The sequence below is a fragment of the Amphiprion ocellaris genome, chromosome 4, assembly GCF_022539595.1.
Source record: "Amphiprion ocellaris isolate individual 3 ecotype Okinawa chromosome 4, ASM2253959v1, whole genome shotgun sequence".
Lineage (NCBI taxonomy): Eukaryota > Metazoa > Chordata > Actinopteri > Pomacentridae > Amphiprion > Amphiprion ocellaris.
The window spans coordinates 24,723,967-24,748,311 of NC_072769.1; the positions used below are offsets into that span (position 1 = coordinate 24,723,967).

The window sequence follows — 24,345 nt, forward strand, 5'->3', positions numbered from 1 at the left end:
GTGGCTTGGTAGTTAGCACTTTCGCCTTGCAGCTAGATGTCTGGTTCACACCCCCTGCCTTCCTGGAATCTTTCTGCATGGAGTTTGCATGTTCTCCTTGTGCATGTGTGGGTTTTCTCTGGGTTCTCCAGCTTCCTCCCACAGTCAAAAAACAAGCTCAGGTTAATTGGTAACTGAATTGTCCGTAGGTGTGAATACGAGTGTGATTGTTTTGTCTGTATGTGTAGCTGTGTGATAGACTGGTGATCTGTGCATGGTGTCCCCTGCCTTCACCCTAAGTCAGCTGGGATAGACTCCAGCCCCTCGCGACCCCAATGATGATGATGCGGAGCATAGATGATGGATGGAATATATGCACTTAATCAGCTAAAATGAAACGGGGGAAAAAAAAAAAAACACTTGTATGGTCAAGTTAAGGAGAGCACTGAAGCCCCATTATGATATCACTTAAATTAGAGACTCCTATTTGTGCAACATGAACCTTCTCAGGTGCTGCACTACTCTGGTAATGTGACTCACTCTGCCAATAAAGCTAATGTGGTTGACAATAGAGAAGCAATGGCAGGGAAGAGACTTATTGATGATCAGGAAAGCGATGGTGACAAAGAAAAGAGATTGATAGAACAAAGGAAGTAAACTGTAAACTACCGCTGTCTTTTCTTCTGAATAAACTAAGCTGGACAAACTAGCTTCCTTTCATCCTCTTCCAAACTTGGCGTCCCTCCGTCCTGTATCTCCATCCTTTCCCATAATTTCCTTCTTACTCCTGCCATCCTCTTAATCTGACCCTCTCTCTTGCTTCCTCGCCGTCTCTTCCACTCACTTCTTTAGTATCGGCAGCTGCAGCCTTTTCAGAGCCTCTCATCAGTCCTCCACATTTCTCTCTTCTTATTGTAGCACCAATGCATTGACCCCTCATCCACCCTCCCTTCTCTCTCTCTCTCTCTCTCTCTCTCTCAGCCTGATTCTCTCATTCATTTTCTCCTGCCAAGTCAGCTCTCTGTGCCCCCCTCCCTGTCCCTGTTCCTCTATCATTTCTTTAACTCTCTCGCTCTGGCCAAGTCATTAATAGGGAAGACTGTGTTCCTCTAAGCCACTGGGTCTTCCTTTGCTTTCGTTGTTTTACTCTTTTATATGTCTTCTGTCCTCATGACTTTCTGAAGCTATGTCCCACTCTTTGTTTTCATATCTACATCACGTTCCCCTTTCTACTCTCCCAACACTGTCTCAAAATCAGTATCGGATGACACAAGTGCTCCAATACAACTGAGTCTCAGCAACACCTCTTGAACCCAATAGGTATATAGTGCTTTGAGCTACTTGTCTTAATGCACAACAAGCGGCCATGAAACTAAGCAACATTGGCCTCAACACACACCTGTGTCTTTTTCTCACCAGCAGACACAAACAGAGGAAGAAAGCCCGACTCCCAGCTGCTGGTCAGCTCTGACAGTTGTGCCACAGACTCCATCATCACATACTGCATTATGGCATAGTGTTCTGGCTACAGCTCTGACAGCAGGAAGGCCCTCCAGCGCATCATCAGAATAGCTCATATCAACACTGGCTCAAAGCTTCGAACGCTGGAAGAAATGTAGAGAACCTGACCCAACTCGGCCACAGCATCTTCTCTCTTCTGCCACCTGCCAAGTTTTACAGTCTTATACGCTCACATGGCCAGGCTGAGGAACATCCCCAACCCTCCTTCTAACAACACCGCCACTGTAACTGTACACGACACGACACACATTACGTGTAACACATACACCATCGTTCAAAAGTTTGGGGTCACCCAGGCAATTTCATGCTTTCCATGAAAACTCACACTTTTATTCATGCTAACATAACTGTACAAGGGTTTTCTAATCATCAATTAGCCTTTCAACACCATTAGCTAACACAATGTAGCATTAGAACACAGGAGTGATGGTTGCTGGAAATGGGCCTCTGTACTGTATCTACCATAGATACTATAGATATTCTATTAAAAATCAGTCGTTTCCTGCTAGAATAGTCATTTACCACATTCATAATGTCTAGACTGTATTTCTGATCCATTTAATGTTATCTTCATTGAAAACAAAAACTGCTTTTCTTTCAAAAATAAGGACTTTTGTAAGTGACCCCAACAGTTTGAACGGTAGTGTAGAAATTCGTTTTAACATTTTAATACTGAGATCAGTAGAAATGTAGAATATTAAAGTGACGCTGTCGTTGCCTATGCACTGACATCAACAGATTTGTCCACTGGAGACTTCAGTGTGACACAGTGTGTCACTAATCTAAACCAAGCAGTGTCAAATGCCTAAGCCATACTACCACTAGAGAACACCGGAGACTGGGGCTTCTTTAAACTGAACATTTTAAAGGGTAAATTTGGATGCCAATGCAGAACGCTGTCATTTAGGATGAACTACCTGTTGGCAAATTATCAGAAGAAAATAAAGGACTGCATTAAAAACAATCACATTCAGTCTATGAGAATCAAAACAGTGCCCTGTGCACAATTACCCCACAGCTGCTTTCAATGTGTGAGTCAGGACTACATTTTTAAGAGCAACAATGATAAGAATCTTTAATGGTGTTGACAAAAAAGGTCTTGACTTGCTTTCTTCTCTTATTATTTTCAATGTTCAAGGAGTAATTTGAATACTGAGAACTATTCTGGTGAATCTTACACACTATTGACAACCCAGACAAGCCCAACGTGGTTTCATTTATTCTGGCTCAGATGACATTTTTAACTGGCACATTCAGTGTCAAGATGGTTAAGCGTACGGTTAAAGCCTATTTCATCCACTACCGGTGTTTATCCAGTGCATGCTTACATAAGTTCTCTAATTATGCCACAGATGTGTTTAAATTAATATCTCTGTGCCCAGTCTGTGGTCATAAACCACTAATCCATTCACTGTGGATGAAGGTGTTTAAAAATGGGCACCATGAAAGACTATGTAATGTATAAAACTCTTTAAAACCATAAGGAAAATACATCAAGAATGCAAGTGGGACATTAATTTGCAGGATTGACTAATTTGTGGAATGCAGCATATCTGTCTTGAAATATCATGGTGCAACAAATAATGTTGCAGAATTTCCACATGACTTCCTCAGTTGAACTAAGGAAGCATTTTGGAAGAGGTGAGATATCTTAACAAGAACCTTAGAAGACATCCAGCTGCTTTCTAGTAAAGCACTGAGAATCTACACAGACATGGTCAGCAAAAGTGTTCATTCTTGATTTCATTTACATCATTGCTTCGTCATGCAAAGTAAGAAAGTAATTTTCTAAAAATCATATTAGTTTCGTCATTTTACACACCAACATTCAGAAGTTTGGGGTCACCCAGACAATTTCATGTTTTCCATGAAAACTCACACATTTATTCATGTACTATCATAACTGCACAAGGGTTTTCTAATCATCAATTAGCCTTTCAACACCATTAGCTAACACAATGTAGCATTAGAACACAGGAGTGATGGTTGCTGGAAATGTTCCTCTGTACCCCTATGGAGATATTCCATTAAAAATCAGCTGTTTCCAGCTAGAATAGTCATTTACCACAATAACAATGTCTACACTGTATTTCTGATTCATTTAGTGTTATCTTCTTTGAAAACAAAAACTGCATTTCTTTCAAAAATAAGGACATTTCTAAGTGACCCCAAACGTTTGAACAGCAGTGTACGTATGCTACATTTCTACATTAAAAACAATATGGGTTGTCGATTTGTGTCATCACAAAGTCTAAACACCAGCTATTACAGACTCAGAGAAAATGGAATTAATGTGACTGAGAGTAACAGAATTTTTTTAAAAAAAAAAGGTGCTTGAGGACAAATCAAAGACAAAACACGGAACAAAATGAATGACACAAATGTGGTACAGCATAGTTCCACAGTTCCTCTGTGTCTCTTTCATAGTGAGGACAGTACACTGTTTCTCTTCACTCTAACTCTCCCCCTCCATTTCTTCGTCTGCCTCTCTCTGTCTCCCTGTCTCCACGTATGGAGCCTGCTACAGCATTTTGATTTACTTAAGTGACTCCATTCTGCAATCATCCTCAGACGTGAACGGTGTGTTTGTGGTCTTTTTCTACGTGTGTGTGTTTGAGACTTAAATCCCAGCCACCAGCCACTAGCCTGAGGTTCATTAGCCTCATCAATGATTGACTCTCTTCTCTTCTCTTCTCTTCTCTTCTCTTCTCTTCTCTTCTCTTCCCTTCTCTTCTCTTCTCTTCTCTTCTCTTCTCTTCTCTTCTCTTCTCTTCTCTTCTCTTCTCTTCTCTTCTCTTCTCTTCTCTTCTCTTCTCTTCCCTTCCCTTCTCTTCTCTTCTCTTCTCTTCTCTTCCCTTCCCTTCCCTTCTCTTCTCTTCTCCCATCAAATATTTTCCCTGCAGTTTGACCCCACTCTCTCATTTTATTTAAATCTCCTTGATTTATTTTCATGTCAAGAAGGTCCCTTTCTTTCTTTCTTTCTTTCTTTCTTCTCTTCATCCCTGCTTCCTATCACCATCATTGATTTGATCTGATGTTGAAAAATATGTCTTCCTTCCTCTCTCTCTCTCTCTCTCTCTCTCCCTCTCTCCCTTTCCTCTCTTCCATTCAATGGCTCATTGATTAGTTCTGGTGTTGAGGAGAATTGCCTATTTGGTCCCAAAGTAAAAAGCACTAAGTGTTATTCGTGTTTCTCTCCCCGCCTCAGTCTGACCTCCCTTTTGCTTTCAGTATAGACGTTGTCAATAAGGCTTGGCGTCATCCTGCCGTTTGCAAAGAAACTTGTCTTTTTTATGTTGCTTTTTCCGCTCTGAGCTGATTGCCTTGGCGTCTACTAAGGCATCTAAAGGCTGGACGGTGGAGGGTTTTTGGCGTCTTTTCACTCTCAGGAGGAAAAACACAAACTGTTTGTGTGGAAGAGTGGCCAGCTATACCGCCATCTTTGCTTGCTTGCTTTAAAACAAATGCCACTGCTGGGTTAAAACAATTCACAGAGTCAATCTTGGGCTTGCTTGAAATTTTACGTTTAACTTATTAAGTCTCAGAACGTCATAAATTTTTTGGGTTTAAAAAAAAAAAAAGGTTTATTTTTCTTTAAATTGGAGTTGTCAGCTGGTGACAATTCTGGTTCTGATAAATTCTCTCCAAATACTTCACGTGATTTCCTCTAAAAAAAAAAAAAAAAAAAAAAAAAAAATAATGAAAAAATCTTAAAAAAAAAAAAAAAAAAAAAAAGAAGAAGCTTACTGATGGCTATAAAGCAGTCAGAAATTCGCCACTTTTGATTGTTTTGAAAGTTTCCCTACACTGTAACAAGGGTCTGTTTGAATATATATATATATATATATATATATATATATATATATATATATATATATATATATATATATATATAATATTTACTTATTTTGTCAGTCAAGGTTTTTTTTTGACACTTTAAGCTGTCAATATCAAAGATATCACACATTTGTCTCAAGCAGTAATATTTTACTATTTGCAATAGTGTGCAATTTACTTGTCAAAATGCAATAGGTTTCCTGACATCAGGTTAAATAGCTTAAATAGCGTAATTATTTAATAATAATTTTACTTTGACATTTTTATTGCCTTTTTTCTTTTTCTTGGAGAAAGACATATATAACAGAGCAACTCTAAATAGTTGAACCACTGGGAAACTATTCATCAAATTGCAGCCACTGACAGAAGAGGGCTTCAAAAAGGCTAATTTCCGTCTTTCATCAAGATAAGGGAAATGTGAACTGGTTGTTATTACATTTAAGCTATGAATAAATATAAAGCAACACACTATGAAGCGATGTAATCAAATAGAATTGGTATTTTTAGATAAATTTAGAAAAGCTCTTCACAACTGTGAATATACAGTTTATTTTCGGAAAAGATTCTTTTGCTCCAAAACTGGTGTTAACTTGATATATTTAGAATCAGTCAATTATATTGATTGATGTTCCATCATAAAAAAACAACAATAACAACAAAACATGGGTTGAATTGACATGGATTAGCCCTAAGGATGTCAAAACACTACTTTTCCAACAGAGTTCTGATCCAGAAAGGGTATGCTATCCACCTATGATATTGTGGCAAAGTAACACAGATAACCATTTTCATTCTGAGAGACTGACACACATTTCAAGGGTGGTTGGATATTCGATTTTCAACCAAAACAAGAACACTAAGATCTCTTATATACCCACCCAAATTCAGACCTAAAACTGTGTCTCTAGTTGTCTAGGAGCTTCACTGTCACGGTCACTATCAACAGCAATTTAGCAATCTTGTTTATGATCCACTGGGAGAATTTCTGTCAAAGTGAATAATTTTTTGTCCTTCACACCAACACATCAGCACCCTGAGGCACCTGTGTGGATGAAAAAAAGGTACAATATCCCATCCTGTGTTACACCCTGAGGGAGAAATATGCTCATTGTTCAGCCTGCAAGTAATAAAAAAAGAGAAAAAAAAGCAAAAGTTTACGAGTGCATGCGTATGATTGAGAGACTGGCAGATAAACACCTCAGCTCAGAACTCAGCAGGCGCCCCTCTCCATGGAGATGTGAATAGAAAAATGTCAAATTCTGCTCACACCTAGCACAGCATCATCCTCCTCGTCCGTTTCTCACCATCCACATAGAGTTGTGAACAAAAGTTTACATACACTTGTAAAGACCATGCATATCTGTAGCCTATATATCAGTATGATGGCGAGCTTTTTGCACCGAAATTTCAGTCACGATGTGCACCAACTAGTGTATGTTCTGGTTGACAAAAAAGTGGCTATTCTATTCTATTCTTTGATTCTATTTTTTTCAGATTTCTAGCATATAGCCATTTAATATTTATGCTGTCATTCAAAAGTTTAGAAATGTCTTTATTTTTGAAAGAAAAGCTTTTTTTTTCAATGAAGATAACATAAAATGAATCAGAAATCCAGTCTAGACATTGTTAATGTGGTAAATGACTATTCTAGCTGGAAACAGCTGACTTTTAATGGAATATCCACATAGGGGTACAGAGGAACATTTCCAGCAACCATCACTCCTGTGTTCTAATGCTACATTGTGTTAGCTAATGGTGTTGAAAGGCTAATTGATGATTAGAAAACCCTTGTGCAGTTATGCAACATGTGAATACAAATGTGAGTTTTCATGCAAAACATGAAATTGTCTGGGTGACCTCAAACTTTTGAATGGTGGTGTATATCTTTTTTTTTTTTTCTACACATCCAATATTTACATGTTTTCATCATGTGCAGGTGAAACTGGCCAGGAGATGTTTATCAAATATTAGTATGGCTGTATGTCTACTTCTCACCCAGCAGATTTTGTCACATTTCCAAAAGACTTGTAATAAATCTATGAAAGAACCAAAGTGCATGATGGTTGTTTTGTTGTCTTCTTCTTCTTTTTTTTATGACAAAGGCACATAAGTTGTACTACTGGACTTATGTTTTGTAGTTACATTTGTTGAAGAGATGTCTTTAATATATATGTTGATGAAAAATATGAGTTATATTACCGATAAACTTCAAACCACTATTTAAAATATCTTAAATGACACTGTACCATGCTAAACTATACTAATATTAAATTGTAAATTACTAGTCCACATTAGGTTTACAGAAAAGCTCATGGATACTGACTCAGTGTTTGTCTTGCTTCAACAATATTTAGTTTTTAACAATAATCAGATGCATGTAAATGTAGTCAATGAGGAAAGGGTTTATGTGCAACTGAAGGCTTTTCGTCCACAATAAGTGATTATTTTTCTTTCTGGAAAGGTAAATGAAAGTTGCTTTTTGACAATTTACTGTAGCCGCTCTCACACTCATTCTTTTTTTTTTTTTTTTTTTTTAACACTGCTGATATGAGCTTTATGATAACTACATATACTAACACCCATCCATCTACCCATGGATCATTTCACAGACTGTAGTAGTTAAAACGGTTTTATCTGCAGCCTCTTTGCTGTGTGTGCATGAGGTGCCTATGTATTTTAAAGACTAACAACACAGCCTCTTGGTATTATTATAACAAATAAAATGCTGTAAAAACAGGTGAAGTGGAATGCAGACTGTATTGTTGACAACTGCTGGTTCTTCTGGATTTCTATAGATGTTCATCTACTTAGCTATGTATGTATGTATCTCTTTATACATGTCTTTTACTATTAAGTGTACACAGTAAGAATATATATACATAACTATTGACTAGTTTTACTTACTTTGAAAATCTCCAAACTCTGTTTATGTTTGTGGCTCTAAAAGTATTTGCAGCAGTGTGTGCAATATGCATAGCGTCACCAGACAACCTTTCTAAATGTCTTATTAAACAAGTATTAGTCAACAGATGTTTTCTAACATCCAGTAGTTACTATGAATGTTTGGGCAAGAGATGGATTTGTCATTTATTTAAATTATCTATTCTGTGTGCATTAATAAACGTGTGTGTGTGTGTGTGTGTGTGTGTGTGTGTGTGTGTGTGTGTGTGTGTGTGTGTTGTCTTGGCATATGATTCTACCATGTGATAACATCAGAGGGACACAAAGACAATGCAGCAAGTGTTGGAGGATCGTCAATTGTCAAGATCTGTCAAAATTCAAGCTATTTCAAGTTATTGGATTAAACAATGCAACAATGAATACCAACATTATTGTGGCAGCTCTTATGCTAGTAATGATGGAGTTAGTGTACTATTCTCTATGGTAGTCTAACTTTAAAATCTATTCAGACTCATTATGTTTTTGTCAGAGTGTGTTGAGTGGCTTAGATCGTCTTCCTCACTTCTGCAAACACCACTTGGTTTATGTAATGTTTACAGTCAATCTAGGTCTGCATCACTGCACCACATGATTGTGTTTTCATTCATCAGCCATTGACTTGGTCTAAACAGGCGAGTAAGTAGTGGTTGGTTTATGGTCTCTCAGAACTGGCACTCATGCAAGGCACACTTTTGTGCCTCTGATACAGCACTGCCAAGCAACATTTACTATGTCTGTCCCAGTACGTCATAAAAAAATATGGCGTATGGAGTCAAACAAAATGCTTTATGTGAACTTGATGTTCCAGCACTAATTAGGCTTGTAAACTACATCCTCTGTCACCCATAAATGTTGCATGTATTTGACTGTCTTAGTAGTTATCATGCATGGGCCTTGTATAGAATATCTCTTTGCCTTATAAAGTCTGTGGCTTCTACCTTGAAACCCAGACTCTCAGGAATTGGCTTTCGTGAACTGAAAAGGTACTATTTCGACTGTCTCTGACACTTCATACAGCACTCAGTTGTCCTTGTAAACAGCCAGTAAAAATATCTCTCACCTATTCTCACATTCGTATTTTTTTTCCTCCTTCTTTCTCCTGTAAACAGGGAGTTAAAAATGTTTTCTGCATTAGTGTGTATATGTGTCTTCATGTTCAGGAAAATGTAAACTAAGGGCCTCTCTTTACTTTGCCACAGTGCTTAACTTCCAACAAAACCAGTGGTGCAAAGAAAAAAAAAAGAACTGTAGGAAAGGCTAGGGAGTGATATGAGCAAATAAAGAAAAAAAGCATGTCTAAAAAGAGCAGGAAGTGGTGAGAGTGATATTTTAGATGTTTGGCTGAACATCGGATGGTTAGGTCAGACTGGGACTACTTTGGGAAAAGTGGACCACACACATATCCACAAACGCACACATGCACAACCTTTTAGCCATTCCAAGACACTGTTTCAGTTCTGCTTCTGATTATATTTAGATGGCAATGTATATATGAGCAGACGTCTGTCTATCTCTCTCTTTTCATCACTCCATGCAGCACTCTTTCCTTTTCTCACTCTATCCTTCCAAATCTCCTCCCTCTCTTTTTCTCCCTTCCATGTGCCTTTTCCTGATGTAGTCTGACTCTAATTGTGGTTGCTGCAACCTAGTTCCTTTCTTCAAACCATAAAAGTCTGTTTCCTATCAAACTGCAAACTACACTGATCCAGGGTCACTGGCCAGCCAACATAGCACAACGTCTGTGTTTGTAACCCTCCAAAGGCAAACTGGTCTCAGATCAGCACTCTGATCTGAACTACACTCAGCCCCTGTGGCCCCAGCGGTTCAAACAGCCAGACTAAGGCTTCATCCTCAACTTGCAGCCTAACATTTGCCATGTGGAGAGATACCGAGTGCAGGTCTTATAGCAAACAGAGCAGATCCTGAATTCTAGTCAAATAGGTTTTTATGGTTTGACCGTGATTATAATGATGGCTGCAGTCTAGTTTTGGTATGTCCATTGCTGAAATGAAAATGTGAAAATGAAAAAAAAAATAGTATGCATATTATTTGCGTTAATTTAGTTTGGCAGAATAGTTGTGATGGCAGAATAGAAATGACATGGGCCTCAAACTTCCTGTTTAGAGGGTTGCTGTCCAAACCAAAGTGATTCGAGTAGTGAGTTTGATTTGATTTTTGAGTTTTGATTAAACTCTACTAACACTCCAAAATATGGGTCAAGCCTGAGTTCCAACTGTTTTTCTTTTGGGTTTTTTTTGCTCAGTTTCCATCATGATTTGCTTAACAGCAGCCTGATAGCCTGGCAAAACAATTCTCTATTCCTTCAAACTCTGGTCTAAACCAAATCTTAACTGCTGTGACTGGATTTTAAGCTCAATCCTGAGACCATCCACACCTTTATGCTAAGAAATACAATCACAAACAAATCTTTCACTAAATATCGGTCAATAAAAGAAATAAAGTTTTTCATGAAAAATGGAAAATGTGTTCATTTGGGTCTTGCAGAATATCTGACCCTGGTAGCTCAGGACAGCCTTATTATTTATATTCAATACATGTCTAAACAATGACTTGTTCAATCATACTGAGTGTGTATTATACAGTAGGGGAAAGCTGTTATAACATTACTAGGCTCAATGTCAGGAACATTTGAAAACAGTGAACAAGGCTTCAAGTGCAGAGGTGGCTGTAATAGACCCCTAGTTATGGTGGATGTAGCCAAAACAGATCATTTTTGAACAGTTGTTTTGAATTTCTGAAGACTTTTCAAAAATGTTCCCCCTTCAAATGTGTCACATATTTTTTCCCAAACAGTCAAACAAGAATATAGCAATATATTCCTCATTTAATTTCTTTGGAATTCCCAAACCTAATTGGTCTCTTTTATATTCAAATTTGTCATGTGCTCTCTGACAGCAAATAAAGTTTTTGGATTTTATGTGATAAGGCACAGTGGCTGGCATGAAAGGAAGGGAGGGATGGAAAGCAAACAAGAAATAAAACATAAAGGGAGAAACCATCACTGACATAGAGAAAATGATGTTACTCCCACCAAAACTCGCAGAACTTTTGACAATAGCCATTTGAGTAAACTTGGAGTCAATTAAACCGTCATACTATGCTTACCTTGCCAAGTGTCATGAGCAAACTCTGCAATAATTATTAGTACGCAACATGAAAAAACAGCTATAGCTCATATGGTGGAGTCTATTAGAGAATGAATTCAGCTCACCTAAGAAGGATAAATACAAACAATCTGATCTCACTTAAGACAGCCAAACCCAAAGATGGATAATGCCACCCAATGGAAATATTCTCTGTTAAAAACAATACTCGGATTATTACTATTATTATTATTATTATTATTATTATTATTATTATTATTATTATTATTATTATTATTATTAGGATCTCAAAATTAATATCCAGATACCACCGTCGGGACCAAATATTCGGATATTCAAGTCCAGCCCTATTGAATAGAAGTTTACATACAGTTATAAAGACCGTGTATATCATCACAGTCTTGAATTTTTAATAACTTGAATAACTGAATTTTCTACGATTGAATCATTGAAACCCATGCGTCTTTGTCATGAGAAAAAGTTATGCATTCTGATGCTTTCATAGATTTATTATAGATCTCATGGATTTATGACAAAATCTGGCATATCAAAATGCACATATAACAACCTGAATTAGTTTGGTGATGTAGAATGCTGTCCAAATCAAATTTCCTGAGTGGCATGGCCTCTTAACTTCTCATGAGTGGTAAAGATTGATGACAGTTACTGACTCCACTGAGGCAATTTAAATAGGGTGAGTTAGGGCAAAGCAAGTCACTGACTTAAATGAATCAGGAAAGTCACTTGGAGCCATTTCAAAGCAGCTACAGATCTCAAAATTATCTGTATCAGGTGCGTAGTACAGTTGTATCACTACCACCATCAGGAAGAAAACACAAACTATTGTCTGCTGCTGAAAGACAAGTGGTCATGACAGTCAAGAGATAACCAACAGTCACTACAAAGCAGGTCTGCAATGCATTAGAAGCTGCTGGAACATCGGCATTACTGTCCACAGTCAAGTGTGTTTTACATTGCCATGAGCTGAGAGGTTGCTGTGCAAGAAGAAAGTCTTTCTTTTCCAGAAATACCACCTTAAAGCTCGACTGAAGTTTGCTGCTGATCACATGGACAAAGAAAAGGACATCTGGAGGAAAGGTATGTGTCAAATGGAATAAAAATTTAATTATTTGGCCACAATGATCAGAAATTTGCTTGAAATTAAAAAGGTAAGGTCGTTAATGTCAAGAACCCTATACCTGCTCTCAAACATAATGGTGGAAAATCTAAAATCATCAGCCAGAAGATTGGATCTTGGATGAAATTTAGTGTTCTGACCAGACAATATCTCCAAACACGCATCAAAATGCTAAAGAAATGGCTAAGTCAGAATTAAGGTTTTAGACTGATTTCCCCAAAGTCCTGACTTAAACCTCATCAAGAACATGTGGACTGTAATAAAGAAACAGGTCTATCAGAAAGCCAACAAATTTAGTTTAACTTCACCAGTTTTGTCAAGAGGAGTCAAAGACACAACTAGAAGTTTGCCAGAAGCTTGAGGACGGCTACCACAAGTGCCTAGTTGAGGTAAGAATGTCCTTAAAAGTGACATTTCAACAAATATTAGCACTGCTGTATATATATTTTTTCTCTGTTTGATTTTGTCACATTTCCAGAAGATCTATAAAAAAAATCTATGAAAGAACCAAAGTCCATGATTGTTTGTGGCAAAGACACATGAGTTTCTACGATTCCATCCTAAAAAATTCTGAGATGTAACCAAGAAGAATTAGCAGTGAACATTAGGGGTCACTAGTTAAAAATGGGTTCATCAGTACAGAGAAACTAATCTGAAATATTTTTAATTTCACCAGTGAATCAGCTATTTATTGTTAACATTGTCCACTACTGGTTAAGGACACTGTTTAAAATTTTCAGGTTGAATATAAAGCCAAATGCAGAAATTTCCAATTCAGCTTAGAAAAAGACAAAAAGATTCGAAAAGGTTGCCAATGAAGCAATCAAAGTCCTTTTACCATGTGTTACAGGTAAGTACAATCGAGCTGCATACTCCTCTTCCTGTTCTTCCCCCTCCTCTTCTTCTGAGTCTGGCTCAGCTGCGTCACCTAACAGTGGGTTGTCATGGAGATGAGCTGACTGTGGATGTGACTGGTCAATGACAGATGATGGACAGGAAGGGGGGGGCATGGGAGAACCTATGAAAGAACACAACCAGAAAGGAGAAAAAAAAGGAATGATGAATTTGAAGAATGAATGAAAGTAACAACATCAACAGCAACCGAAATCTGAACAAAAAAGACTGCAAAATGAGGTATGGTAATGTTTCCTGATGGTGTGAACATTGTGGCATTAGACTGATGAAGTTAGAGTAACCGTTCCTGAGTTGAGTTAAATAGAGCACCCAGCAGTCTTAGCTGCTGTCATTAAAGTGAAAAAAAACAACAACAACAAAAACACTATTAACTCCAGTCTTTGGGGTGTCCACTTCATCAGGGTTTTTGACTGCTGTACCTGAAGGAAGTCCAGTCTCCAGGAAATGTCAGTCTTGTGCACTTCATTCTACAGTCACAAACCTCCTAGATTTCAAAGACAGAGTCTGGTGAAAATACACAAAGCATTTTCACAACCACTGCTTCATGATTCAACAAGGACTTGAGCTGAGCTGTTGAACTCTATGATCTGTGCACTGTGGTCAGTCTGACTATCAGGTAGAGATGACTATATGCTGTGAATGTGTGAGACCAGACTCACAAGCGTGTGTGTGTGCGAAATCAATTGTGTATCAATGCGGTAACCTTGGCATTTAGTGACTTCTGAATACTAAATGGTTCAGCTTTTTCTTTGTGCATATGCCTGTTTGTGTTTGGTAGTCTGTGTGTGTTTTGCTCAGACTGATAACTCTGTCCAGGCTTGCATTCCATACAAATGTGCTGGCACAAAAGAATGTAATTAGTTGCTGAAAAGCAAAGGGATAGAAAAAAAACCCCACATTTCATTAACAGAATTTGTTGTGGTGGGTGTCTGTACAGATAAAAATGCGTTATGTCTCTTTCTAAATCTCTTGATCTCTCACATTTGCAAGCAAGAAGGGAGGAATTGAAATACAAAATCAATGTCAGTTTGTTTACAGGAAAATAGTTGCAATCTTGTTTAGCTGAGCATTTATAGAAATGCTGAAAACAGTGCACCTTTATTAAGCTCTGTTCCATTCTCTTTGAAACACATAGATAAATCTACAGTATTTCTTTGTTTGGACAGATGGCCAAACTAAAATGGTTTTCCAGTCAAAGACATCATACAGTCGATATGTGTTGCTTTCACAGGTATGAACAAAGACATACACGGATTCGAGGAATTGTAAACACAGCCAGTACTGCCCTCTCCAGCCATCCACTGGATATCCCATACTGACATTTGTTTAAAGTTTTGCAGTTTCGAGCTAAAACTACATTACTGCAGATCCAAAATAACATGACACGAGTCTCTGGTGAATTATTTACTGGAATGCCTGTTGGCTTGTTTCTTTCAGTGGGATAGAAAATCACATGGACGTGGCATTTTCGATTAAGTACCCAAACCCCACAATCTTGCCTAGAGTGATGTGGACAGAAAAAAAAAAGAAAGGAAAAACCTGGTTGCTTTTTCTAGGGAAACAGGAACAATATAGGATTAGTGTTAAGCAATAGTTTAGGCAATATTAAACAGCCATACGATCCACTGATTTTGACAACAATCTGTGCACAACTAATCAGCTCTACAATGGTTGTCTATGGGAAGCCTGGATTGAGCTCTCTAAAATATCTTAACTGGTTTCCATACAAGAATTACAATTGTGGACAAAAGCTTGCATACACTTATAAAGACCATGTATTATAATGGAAACCTTCAGTTACCAATGACTCTTTAACTCTAAATTTGCTATGATGGAATCATTGAAACCAATGAGTCTTGGTTACAAAAAAAAAACAAAAAAAAAACATGCATTTTCTTCTGTCGTCACGAAATATGACAACATCTGATGTGTCATAAATATAAACACAGCAGCTTGAATTATTGTTTTGGTGAAGCAGAAAGCTGTGTTTATCAGATTGTTTTTGTTAAGTAGCATGGTTTCTTAAATTCTTTTGAGTTTTGACTACAGCTACTGACTCCTCTGAGCCAATAAGGTACATTTGATACAGTCACTGGACTCACAAACACTACAATGGGAAAGACTGAGGAGTTCAGCAGACTTGAATGTGTCAGGAAAGGACATGGAGCCATTTCAAAACAGCTACATACCCCCAAATCATCTGTACAAACCACTGTTTGCAAGTATAAAGGGCACAGCACAATTGTGTCATTACCACGATGAGGATGAAATCATCTACTGCTGAGAGACAATTGGTCAGGATGGTCAAGAGTCAACCATCAATCGCCAAAAAACATGTCTGCAATTAATTAGAAGCTGCTGGAACACAGGCATCGGTATCCACAATCAAGTGTGTTTTATATCACCATGAGCTGAGTGCTACTGTACAAACCTACTGCACGAAAAGGAAGCCTCTGTTCGAGAAGCACCACAATAAGGCTCGACTGAAGCTTTCTGCTGATCACGTGGACAAAGCCTGTCTGGAGGAAGTTCCATCTTCAGATAAGACACACATTTATTTATTTGGCCACAATGACCAGAAATGTGTTTGGAGGAGAGAAGCTGAGGCCTTTATGCCCAAGAACACCAAACCAATGGTATGGTTTTATAGTTTTATGGTTTTCGTGGTTTTCTGTTTTTTTTATGGGTTCTATGGTTTTATAGTACTCCAAATTGTATTGCTTTGTTTTATCATGCTGTTGGAAAGCATTTTGGTCTTCTTTTATGTTGCTGTAAAGTGCTCTACAAATAAATTTTGATTGTTTGATTGATTGATTGATTGTTTGATTGATTGATTGATTGAAGAGTCTGAAGCATATTCTAATTCAAAAATGAAAATCTCTTCATGACAAACACATCGGTTTATTTCAAACAGAAGTAAGCATGGGTACAGTCTACATTTCAAAAGAAATGCATTTATTAATTCTTGATACCATCAGATTTGTCCTTTACTAAGACACATATACAATAAAAATATCTGTCAGGTACAACTGACATTCAGTTGCGCTGCTGCACCTGGGATGTTGCAAGTTTGCATGTGTGTATCTCTAGGCAGATTGGCTAGAAAGATAAGTCACTTGGTTTCCACTTTGTGCCCTGTAGTACTTGGATGGGGACTAGAGGCTTCTCCTTGCTTTGCCGCATTGCTAGTGTCTACAAATGCATGTGAGGCATTAATGTAACATCTATAAATTGTAGTATCAATCGATCATTTGTATGTGAGGTATATCGGGGACAGCTACTTTGACTTCAGTGAACAAAACTGCATGAGCCTCTGTATGCATTGATCATGCCACATCACACACCACCATAGCTAACTGTCAACCAGTGGGAACAGTGCAATATCATAAAACGACCAGCGCTGTGCAGTACATTTATTGCAAAGAGCTCAACCAAGGCATGGATGAGAACAGAGTTTTTGCTGTCAGAGCGCTGACATTGTGAACTGAACTGTTAGAAAGGCACAATGTCTACAAGAAACTTGCTCTGTACCATGACAGATGCGTGACCGACAGAGCAGCTCCCCTCCCCGCAGTGTTTCAGCACCAGGCAGCAGCAACCAGAAGCAGTGAGAAATCAGAAATAATAATGCTTGTAATATAGCCGAAGAAGAGCTACCTTTGACTAACTGTAAGTCCTAGACCGCCCTAATGAAAAAGAACATAATATTTGTCTGCACCATTCTTCCCCCCGTTCAATCATTTACATATTGTGTTAAGAAAATACCAATGTATGGGACTTAACAGGAAGAGGGAACAATAAAAATGCATTATTCAGCACCAAAAGGCAAGGTGAGAACTTTTGGATGCAGCAATATTACGTGCTTGTGCAACTAAACGATAAAGGAGCCCTGTATCTTATTGCTCCTAATATGGTGAATGGACCCATCAGACAGTCATCCTACCTGCTAATCAGTGTTACTTTGATGGAACAAACAATAATGGGTGTATTAATTGCATGTCAACACGGGATCATCAAACTCATTGGTACATAGTGTGTTTAATACAGCATGTATGCAGACAGAGGTTTCCTCTCACTGAAATGAAAACCAAAGAAAAAAAAAAAGTACTGTCAGGGGCTTTTTAGCCTGAGAGTGAATAAGATTAGTATATGTTGTTGTCAAAAAACAAGGCAAACAAAAAAGCATTCCCAGACTAAGGGGCTACATATTTAGCTTTTCAAGGTCTCCACCAGGGTGTAGTCTCTTCAAGAAAAGAGAAATTGGGATATTAGTGTCCATCTAATCACAAAGTACATGAAAGATGTATTGCTGTGTGTTTTTTTCTGCCTGTGTGTTTGTGTGTGTGGTATGTCAGAGAGCAGGTAATAAAACCATCATTTTCTGGTTTGTTGCTGCAAAGTGCACTGTGCCAAAGGGCTTGGATTCAGATCCGAGTCTTGTCTACTCTCTGCTGTCCAAATCAGCCAATACTGCCTTAAGGGCACACACACACACACACACACACACACACACACACACACACACACACACACGCACGCACGCACGCACGCACGCACGCACGCACGCACACACACACACACAGATGCACATTCGCATTTATAAGGATGCATAATTATAAAATAAACACATTTCAGTCACATTTTTACAATTGGTAAGATGCATTTCTCAATACTGAGCACTGAGTTCACTTGTCCAAAACTCTCCGCTCAGTCCAAACAGTCACCATGGACATATGTTGTGGATGACGCTTCATTGCTGTGATGCAAAATGCAATCAATGACCACATTTTTCAAAACTGTAACTGTCAACTTCAACTTATCCCAGTATATAGCCACTTTTCAACTAGTCTGACTCTCTACTTCTAAATCCCACATAAGATTTATTTTTAAAGGTTTCTATCCATCTGCCCCAAGATTAGACACAGTGAATGCGGGATGTATCGACATATCTCATAGCAGGGATGGGTCAGGCAGCAAAAAATAATCTTCTTTCCCAGGTGTACTGAAAACAGGAACACATTTAACTATTTCAGTTTTGTCTAGGAGAAATAAGGTGTTTCTATGGAGAGGAAGCCATTTAGAGGCACAACTCAGAATAGAAGGGAATTCAAAACACTTTGTAACTGCAGTTTAACCAATTTGGATCGAAACTGACACTGACATTTTATCATTTAAACTGGAGCTGATTTTAGCAGTAGATTTTACTTTAGCTCCGATTTTAAGAATAGTGGTTGAATGTTCCTTGGTGAAATGCATCTTCAGAGTTGTAGTAAAGGTAAGGAAGACCAAGAACAGACATATACAGGAAACGAAAGCCCCTTTGTTTGTTTCATTAATCTGTCAAAGTGAGGGCATTCTGTCATTCATAGGTCATTTTTCTTTTTCAAGCTCCTCTAAGGTTCATTCAGACATGCCCTCAGACAGTGATGGAGAGAAACACAGTACAAGTGAAACATCTGTCATACATGTGAGCCTGGACAGTACATCATGTGATATATAATGCATAATAATGCACTAATAAACAAAAGACTAAACCTGAAGCTGGTATATAACAAATGATTTAACAGCAGCTGATAAACTGTGACTCTGTGACAGCTCACCTGTTGTTAGATACACATTGATCACATTTCTGTAATATATAACAATTTAATTTAATGAAGTTACCTCTGTTTCACATGCAAAAATGCCCACAACTCTTTGGAGATAATAATATGTGTCGTGTGTTGTTGGGAAAAATTTGTTCAAATTTGGATTCTAGATATTTATGCTAAGTCTCAAAAATCTGGCCTATTATGAGATCATTGCAGCAAAGTTGTAATTTTATCAACATTGCAGTTTGTACAGATGCAGAATTGCACAGCAAATTGTACAGCAAAGATAGGTGGCTTTGATTTTGGAATGCAAACTGTGTTGCTTGCTCTCTGGAGTGTTTTAGGACTAATGCTGGTGCTGAAATGTAAAAAAAAAAAAAAAAAAAAAGCTTTACATTAATGCAAATACATGCAGTTTAGAACTGTGTTGTGTTTAAAGCGATATGGAACTGTTACGAGGTCCAACTTAGCAAGACTGTCACCATGACTTTTATGAAAAAGTTGTCAGTGTTTATTCAGACATGAAGCCAACACATTAAGTTGGTGTCAGGTAAATAAACAAACAAACTACTGGACATCTAAAAGTGTCTGAGGTGTCCAACTTGCCTGTGTGAAGTTTACAGATATTGTATTCATGTTCAGCTCAAGAGCAAGAGTTGGGGTCTTACTGCAATGTCAGTGAATACTTACACGTCAACTTCTTTTAAGTATTTCATTAATATTCTACAAACACAAAATAAACCACATTAAATTAGGCACTATTTTAACCATTACAACAACAAAAAAAAAAACACTTTTGCTTTTTATGTGCGTATCAAATCACTGTGTTTAAGTATGTGTTTATGTGTTGAATCATTTGTTCAATTATTTCAAAACATCTGTTGTGGAATGATTATTACCATCACAACCTCCAAGATGCAAGACACACAAAACAACACACAAAGACTGAAATACCTTAGCCTGCAATAAGCTTGCTGGGAAAGATTTGCATCTCCTTTGCTCTGACAATATTTCTCCCCTCTAGACATATAACCTCATCATAAAAGATCTTTAATGTTTCACCCAAAAGTTTCAATTCTTAGTGGCTCTTTTCATACAGCCCATACTTTCCCGAGAAATAAAAATGTATTGTTCTGGAGTTTTGGGGAAAAAAAATATCTGGGTTGAAATTCTCTGTTTTCCCAGATCTCTTGGTCTCCGTCAATCTCCATATCAAAGACGTCATGACAGATCATACTGTTGCTGGGATTACAAAGAGAAAGGGAGGGAGTGGGAGACTAAAACACTGCTTGAAGGCCTAAAGAAAACACTCAACCTTGCCTACTTTAACTCAAGGAGCTGTGTGCAGCTACTATATGTGTGAGTATGTAGCGTAGTGTTGTGGCAGTAAATGGGTCAGCATGAGATACTGCGATTGTCAAACGGTCCAACACAGCTGTCCAGTTTGCTCTATGAAGAAATATTTCTAGGGTCTGCTGTGATTGCATTGGAGCTTGTTGTTTCAGCTAAAGATAGGATTCTTTCAAGGTTCTAATCAATGTAAGAAAAAGCTACTGTTGGAATGTGATCATCGTTCTGTCAGATGACTCGGTGCCTGACATCTCCCTGCTGAACCGGAGGAAACAATGTAATGCTGCATTGACATCTTCAGGGAATAGCCAAGAGAAAAACTTTCTCCAAAGATCTGGAAGTGCTGTAGTGTCTGAACTGAAGTCACCAAGAAATAGAATTTTTACAAGGTTTTTCTGAGCCTGATCTTTGTTGTTTTTTCAGTTATTTTTGAAAGAAAAATTGCAATTAGTCAATTGAAAATTTTAATTTACAATTATTTGGTGATCACTCTTTTAGTAAACCTCAGATGAAAGCTGAGGTGTATACCATTTCCTCAAAGGAATTTGGTGCATGCAGGATTACACAGAGAGGTACTGTATGCTCCCCTTACTCAGCCTATCCCCCCCCACCCACCCTTTCTCCACTCCATCTCAGATTCCTCTGCCTAAAGGAGAGAGGATGAAGAAAAGAAAGTACAGCAAGAGCAAGGTTCAGGATATGATAGGTTAGGATGAGAGATAAAGACGGAGGGCAAATCGAGAACAGATGTAAGAGCATGACAAGGTAAGAATATGTTTTACACAAACCCACACAGAAAAGAAGCTCTACAACAAACCAGTTTCAAAAGCACTACACAAAACTCCAGACAAAGCTCACTTCTTTTGAGTATAACTATGTCCACCCATGCTAGTGTCCATGTACTGCTGAACAACCGTGTATTTAACCCAATGTTTTAAAAAGAACTACTTAAAAACTTAAGCTTTTTCATAGAAGACAATTTACAGAGCTTGCAGAAAGTTCTTGAATATTCTTGCTTAGTTTTGTGATAATGAAATATGTCAACGAGAACAGTTGGGAGAAGGACAAAGCCAAGACTACTCCATCGTTTCTGAAGCCAGCAGCCAAACAAACGCATCAAGCTATAAGCGGTGCAACAGGCACATTCTGTTGCATGATTTACTGACTGAGAATTTTCCCTTCTGTAGCTTGTTTACTTTGGATTTATCTTATTATCTTAAAGTTTTTTGCCTGTGGATTACAAGTTAAACATAGCCTTGAATACAAAACTCTACAGCAAGCTTTCTGCTCTGTGTGAAGAAAGTGACTTATATTTTAAAGAGGCAGGACAGATTTGGAGTCAGGCAACATTCCTGCTTACTTTAGTAATAGGGATGATCTGATTTAAGGCCTAACCAATTATTGGCACACCTATTTAACCTTTTAAAATCACTAGTACTGTTGTTTTTATTGACCAATTACTGGAAAATAAATTCAGTTTTCTACTTTGGGCTGCACAGTTGCTCGATGGTTAGCACCGTCGCTTTGCACCTAGAAGATCCCTGGTTTGTGTCCTTCCCAGGATCTTTCTGCATGGAGTTTGCATGTTCTCCTTGTGCATGTGTGGGTTTTCTCTGGGTACTTTTGCTTCATCCCACAGTCCAAAAACATGCTCAGGTTAACTGGTGATTCTAAATTGTCTCTAGGTGTGAGTGTGATTGTTTGTCTCTATGTGTAATCCTGTGATAGACTGTAGAAATAGCACCCGGAACTGAGACTGCGCCTTTTAATACGGTGCGCCTTATGGTCGCGAAAATACCGTATGCAGTTTCTCCAACTTCTTTACTGCACTAAGATCAATGCACTAAGCTTGTTTTTTTTATAACTTGCTCGTGATTTTTTTCCCCCTATTTTTTAAATTATGTTTTAACTGTGCAATTTTAGAGCTGTGTTTTGTACTTGCTGCTGCCTATGTTGGACAGGTTCTTAATCTCAACGGGATCTCTCCTGGTTAAATAAAGGTTAAATAAAATTAAAACAAATATCAAACAGAGATCAACATGCTGTGCTGCAAAAATGAAAATAGCACGTATCATGGCATAGACCCAATTAGCACCACAATGGCCTTTAATTTATCCTCAAATGCTTTTTAAGATATCTAAAACGCAGCTTTCAAATGCAGTGTAGTGACACATACATGTCAACCCCTTTGGTTGTCAGCCTTTATCATTCAGTGGAAAAATGACAATTTAGTCTGTTTTATGTGTCCAAATGATACTAAAACTATTTTCATTGAGAAGACGCAGTTCACAAAGTGCAATAAAGCCAAACAGGAGTTGTGAGAAGGAGAATGAAACTATGTGTATGTAGGTTATAGCCGATATCCTGCTAAATACACAGTTTAAGTGTGAGTAGGTGTGGCAAAACATAAATGAAGCTTCAAACAAGACTACTACCTCCCCCTCTGTACAACACGCTCACACAAATCCACAATTCTGACAGAGTAAGGTAGCTGGCCTGCACTCACGTTTTGTGTAAGAAACAAAAATTCAGAGTCTTTACTTGTCTTTTTTCTTGAAAGATAATTTTATTTTATCAATGTCCTTCTTTAAAATTCTTGCAGAGAAAAATGGACAGGGGGAAAGGAAAGAAAAAATACGAAGCAACTCAATCTTAAGTGGGCCAGTCTGGCCCTTTCACTCTCCCAGCTTCATTATCTCTCACTCTCCTTTATGAGTTTGTGAGATCATGTCAGTCTTCTGTTCTTGTGGACTATAAGCTAGTGCTAAGCCACTCTGTTCCCTGGGCACTGTTACAGCAACAAGCATGATGTCAGAAAGACACACGCTAACATCTAGTCATACACCCTGAGGAAAACAATCTTGATGCACACAAGAGTGTAGAAGAGAAACTGACTGAAAGAGTAAAAGACAAAAACCACAAAAAAACTTAATGAGACAAATTTATTGCTTGTCCTAATTTGATTTTAAGTTTGTTTGATTTCTGTGCTGTGATTAGTATAATGGTTACCAAGTGGGGCAAGTGATGGCATTAACAAATCCTGTTAGAGAAGGACAGCTCTGGAATGGCTGAACAAAAAGTGCTGTCTGTAATTCATGGGATCTGGCAACCAGGCTAATCCAGGCTATGATGTTTTGCATAACAGGTTACATAGCCAGTTTAAAAAGGAGAGGAAATGTAGAGCAATCGCAATGTTTCCATGACATATGCAGGTGTATAATCAGCTGTACACTCATACGCACACATTAACACATTAGCATGTGTACAAACGGTGTGTCCTGTCCCCTGATGTCAGTTTTTCCTGCTAATGTGTCCTTTGGAGGAATGATTTGTGCGTGTGTGGTATAAATTAGGCCCATCCATAGGGGACACTGTAACAGAGTGCAATACATTACCATTTCTTTCAACAGGCACACTGTCTACCTCCTTAGAAAGCACAAAGCAACCAGTCAACCAAACCTTCTTATGTCTCATGGATGACCTAAAATGGTAAAACCATCACATATGTCTATCCCCCAGGACACTAATTGTTAATCTTCCTTCAACTTCATCATTTCAGTCTCTAAAGGATTTATTACTTATTAATAGAGCTCAGAAGTAGGAGGAATTACTTTGTGTGTCCAGGTTAAGTGTGAAAGTATTTAAAGATTTTAAAATGGCATGTTTCCTCTAAAGGCAACTGTGAATGATATCCAGATTTATGGCCATAAAATAAAGTGTAGCTACAGTGTTTTACACTGACAAGATAGTCCTAGACCGACACATATTCCAGCTCTACATGATGAGTGTCTAATACCACAAAATCACAGTGAACTTGTCATTTGATGTGTATCATTCAGACACACTGACACAGTGATTGAGCACAGGAAAGGAGGAGCTCAGTTACTTCCCTGACATCAGACCAGACTCTATCATGGACTGAGACACGAGTAAGGGCAACAATTACAGA

The 24,345-nt window shown here is 38.1% G+C and overlaps 1 protein-coding gene across 13 annotated transcripts in view; it reads right to left on the reverse strand.

The window, feature by feature from the left end:
* Positions 1-24,345, reverse strand: part of LOC111562847 (teneurin-3) — a 391,758-nt gene that overhangs the window by 190,297 nt on the left and 177,116 nt on the right. For 8 of the 13 annotated variants that reach the window (XM_055010067.1, XM_055010068.1, XM_055010071.1 and 5 more), the window contains one exon: positions 13,379-13,558. The exons of the other annotated variants lie outside the window; for them this stretch is intronic. In XM_055010067.1, coding sequence (XP_054866042.1) covers positions 13,379-13,558 — 180 coding nt within the window. The remainder of the gene's footprint in view (positions 1-13,378; positions 13,559-24,345) is intronic. 13 annotated transcript variants of the gene reach the window in all.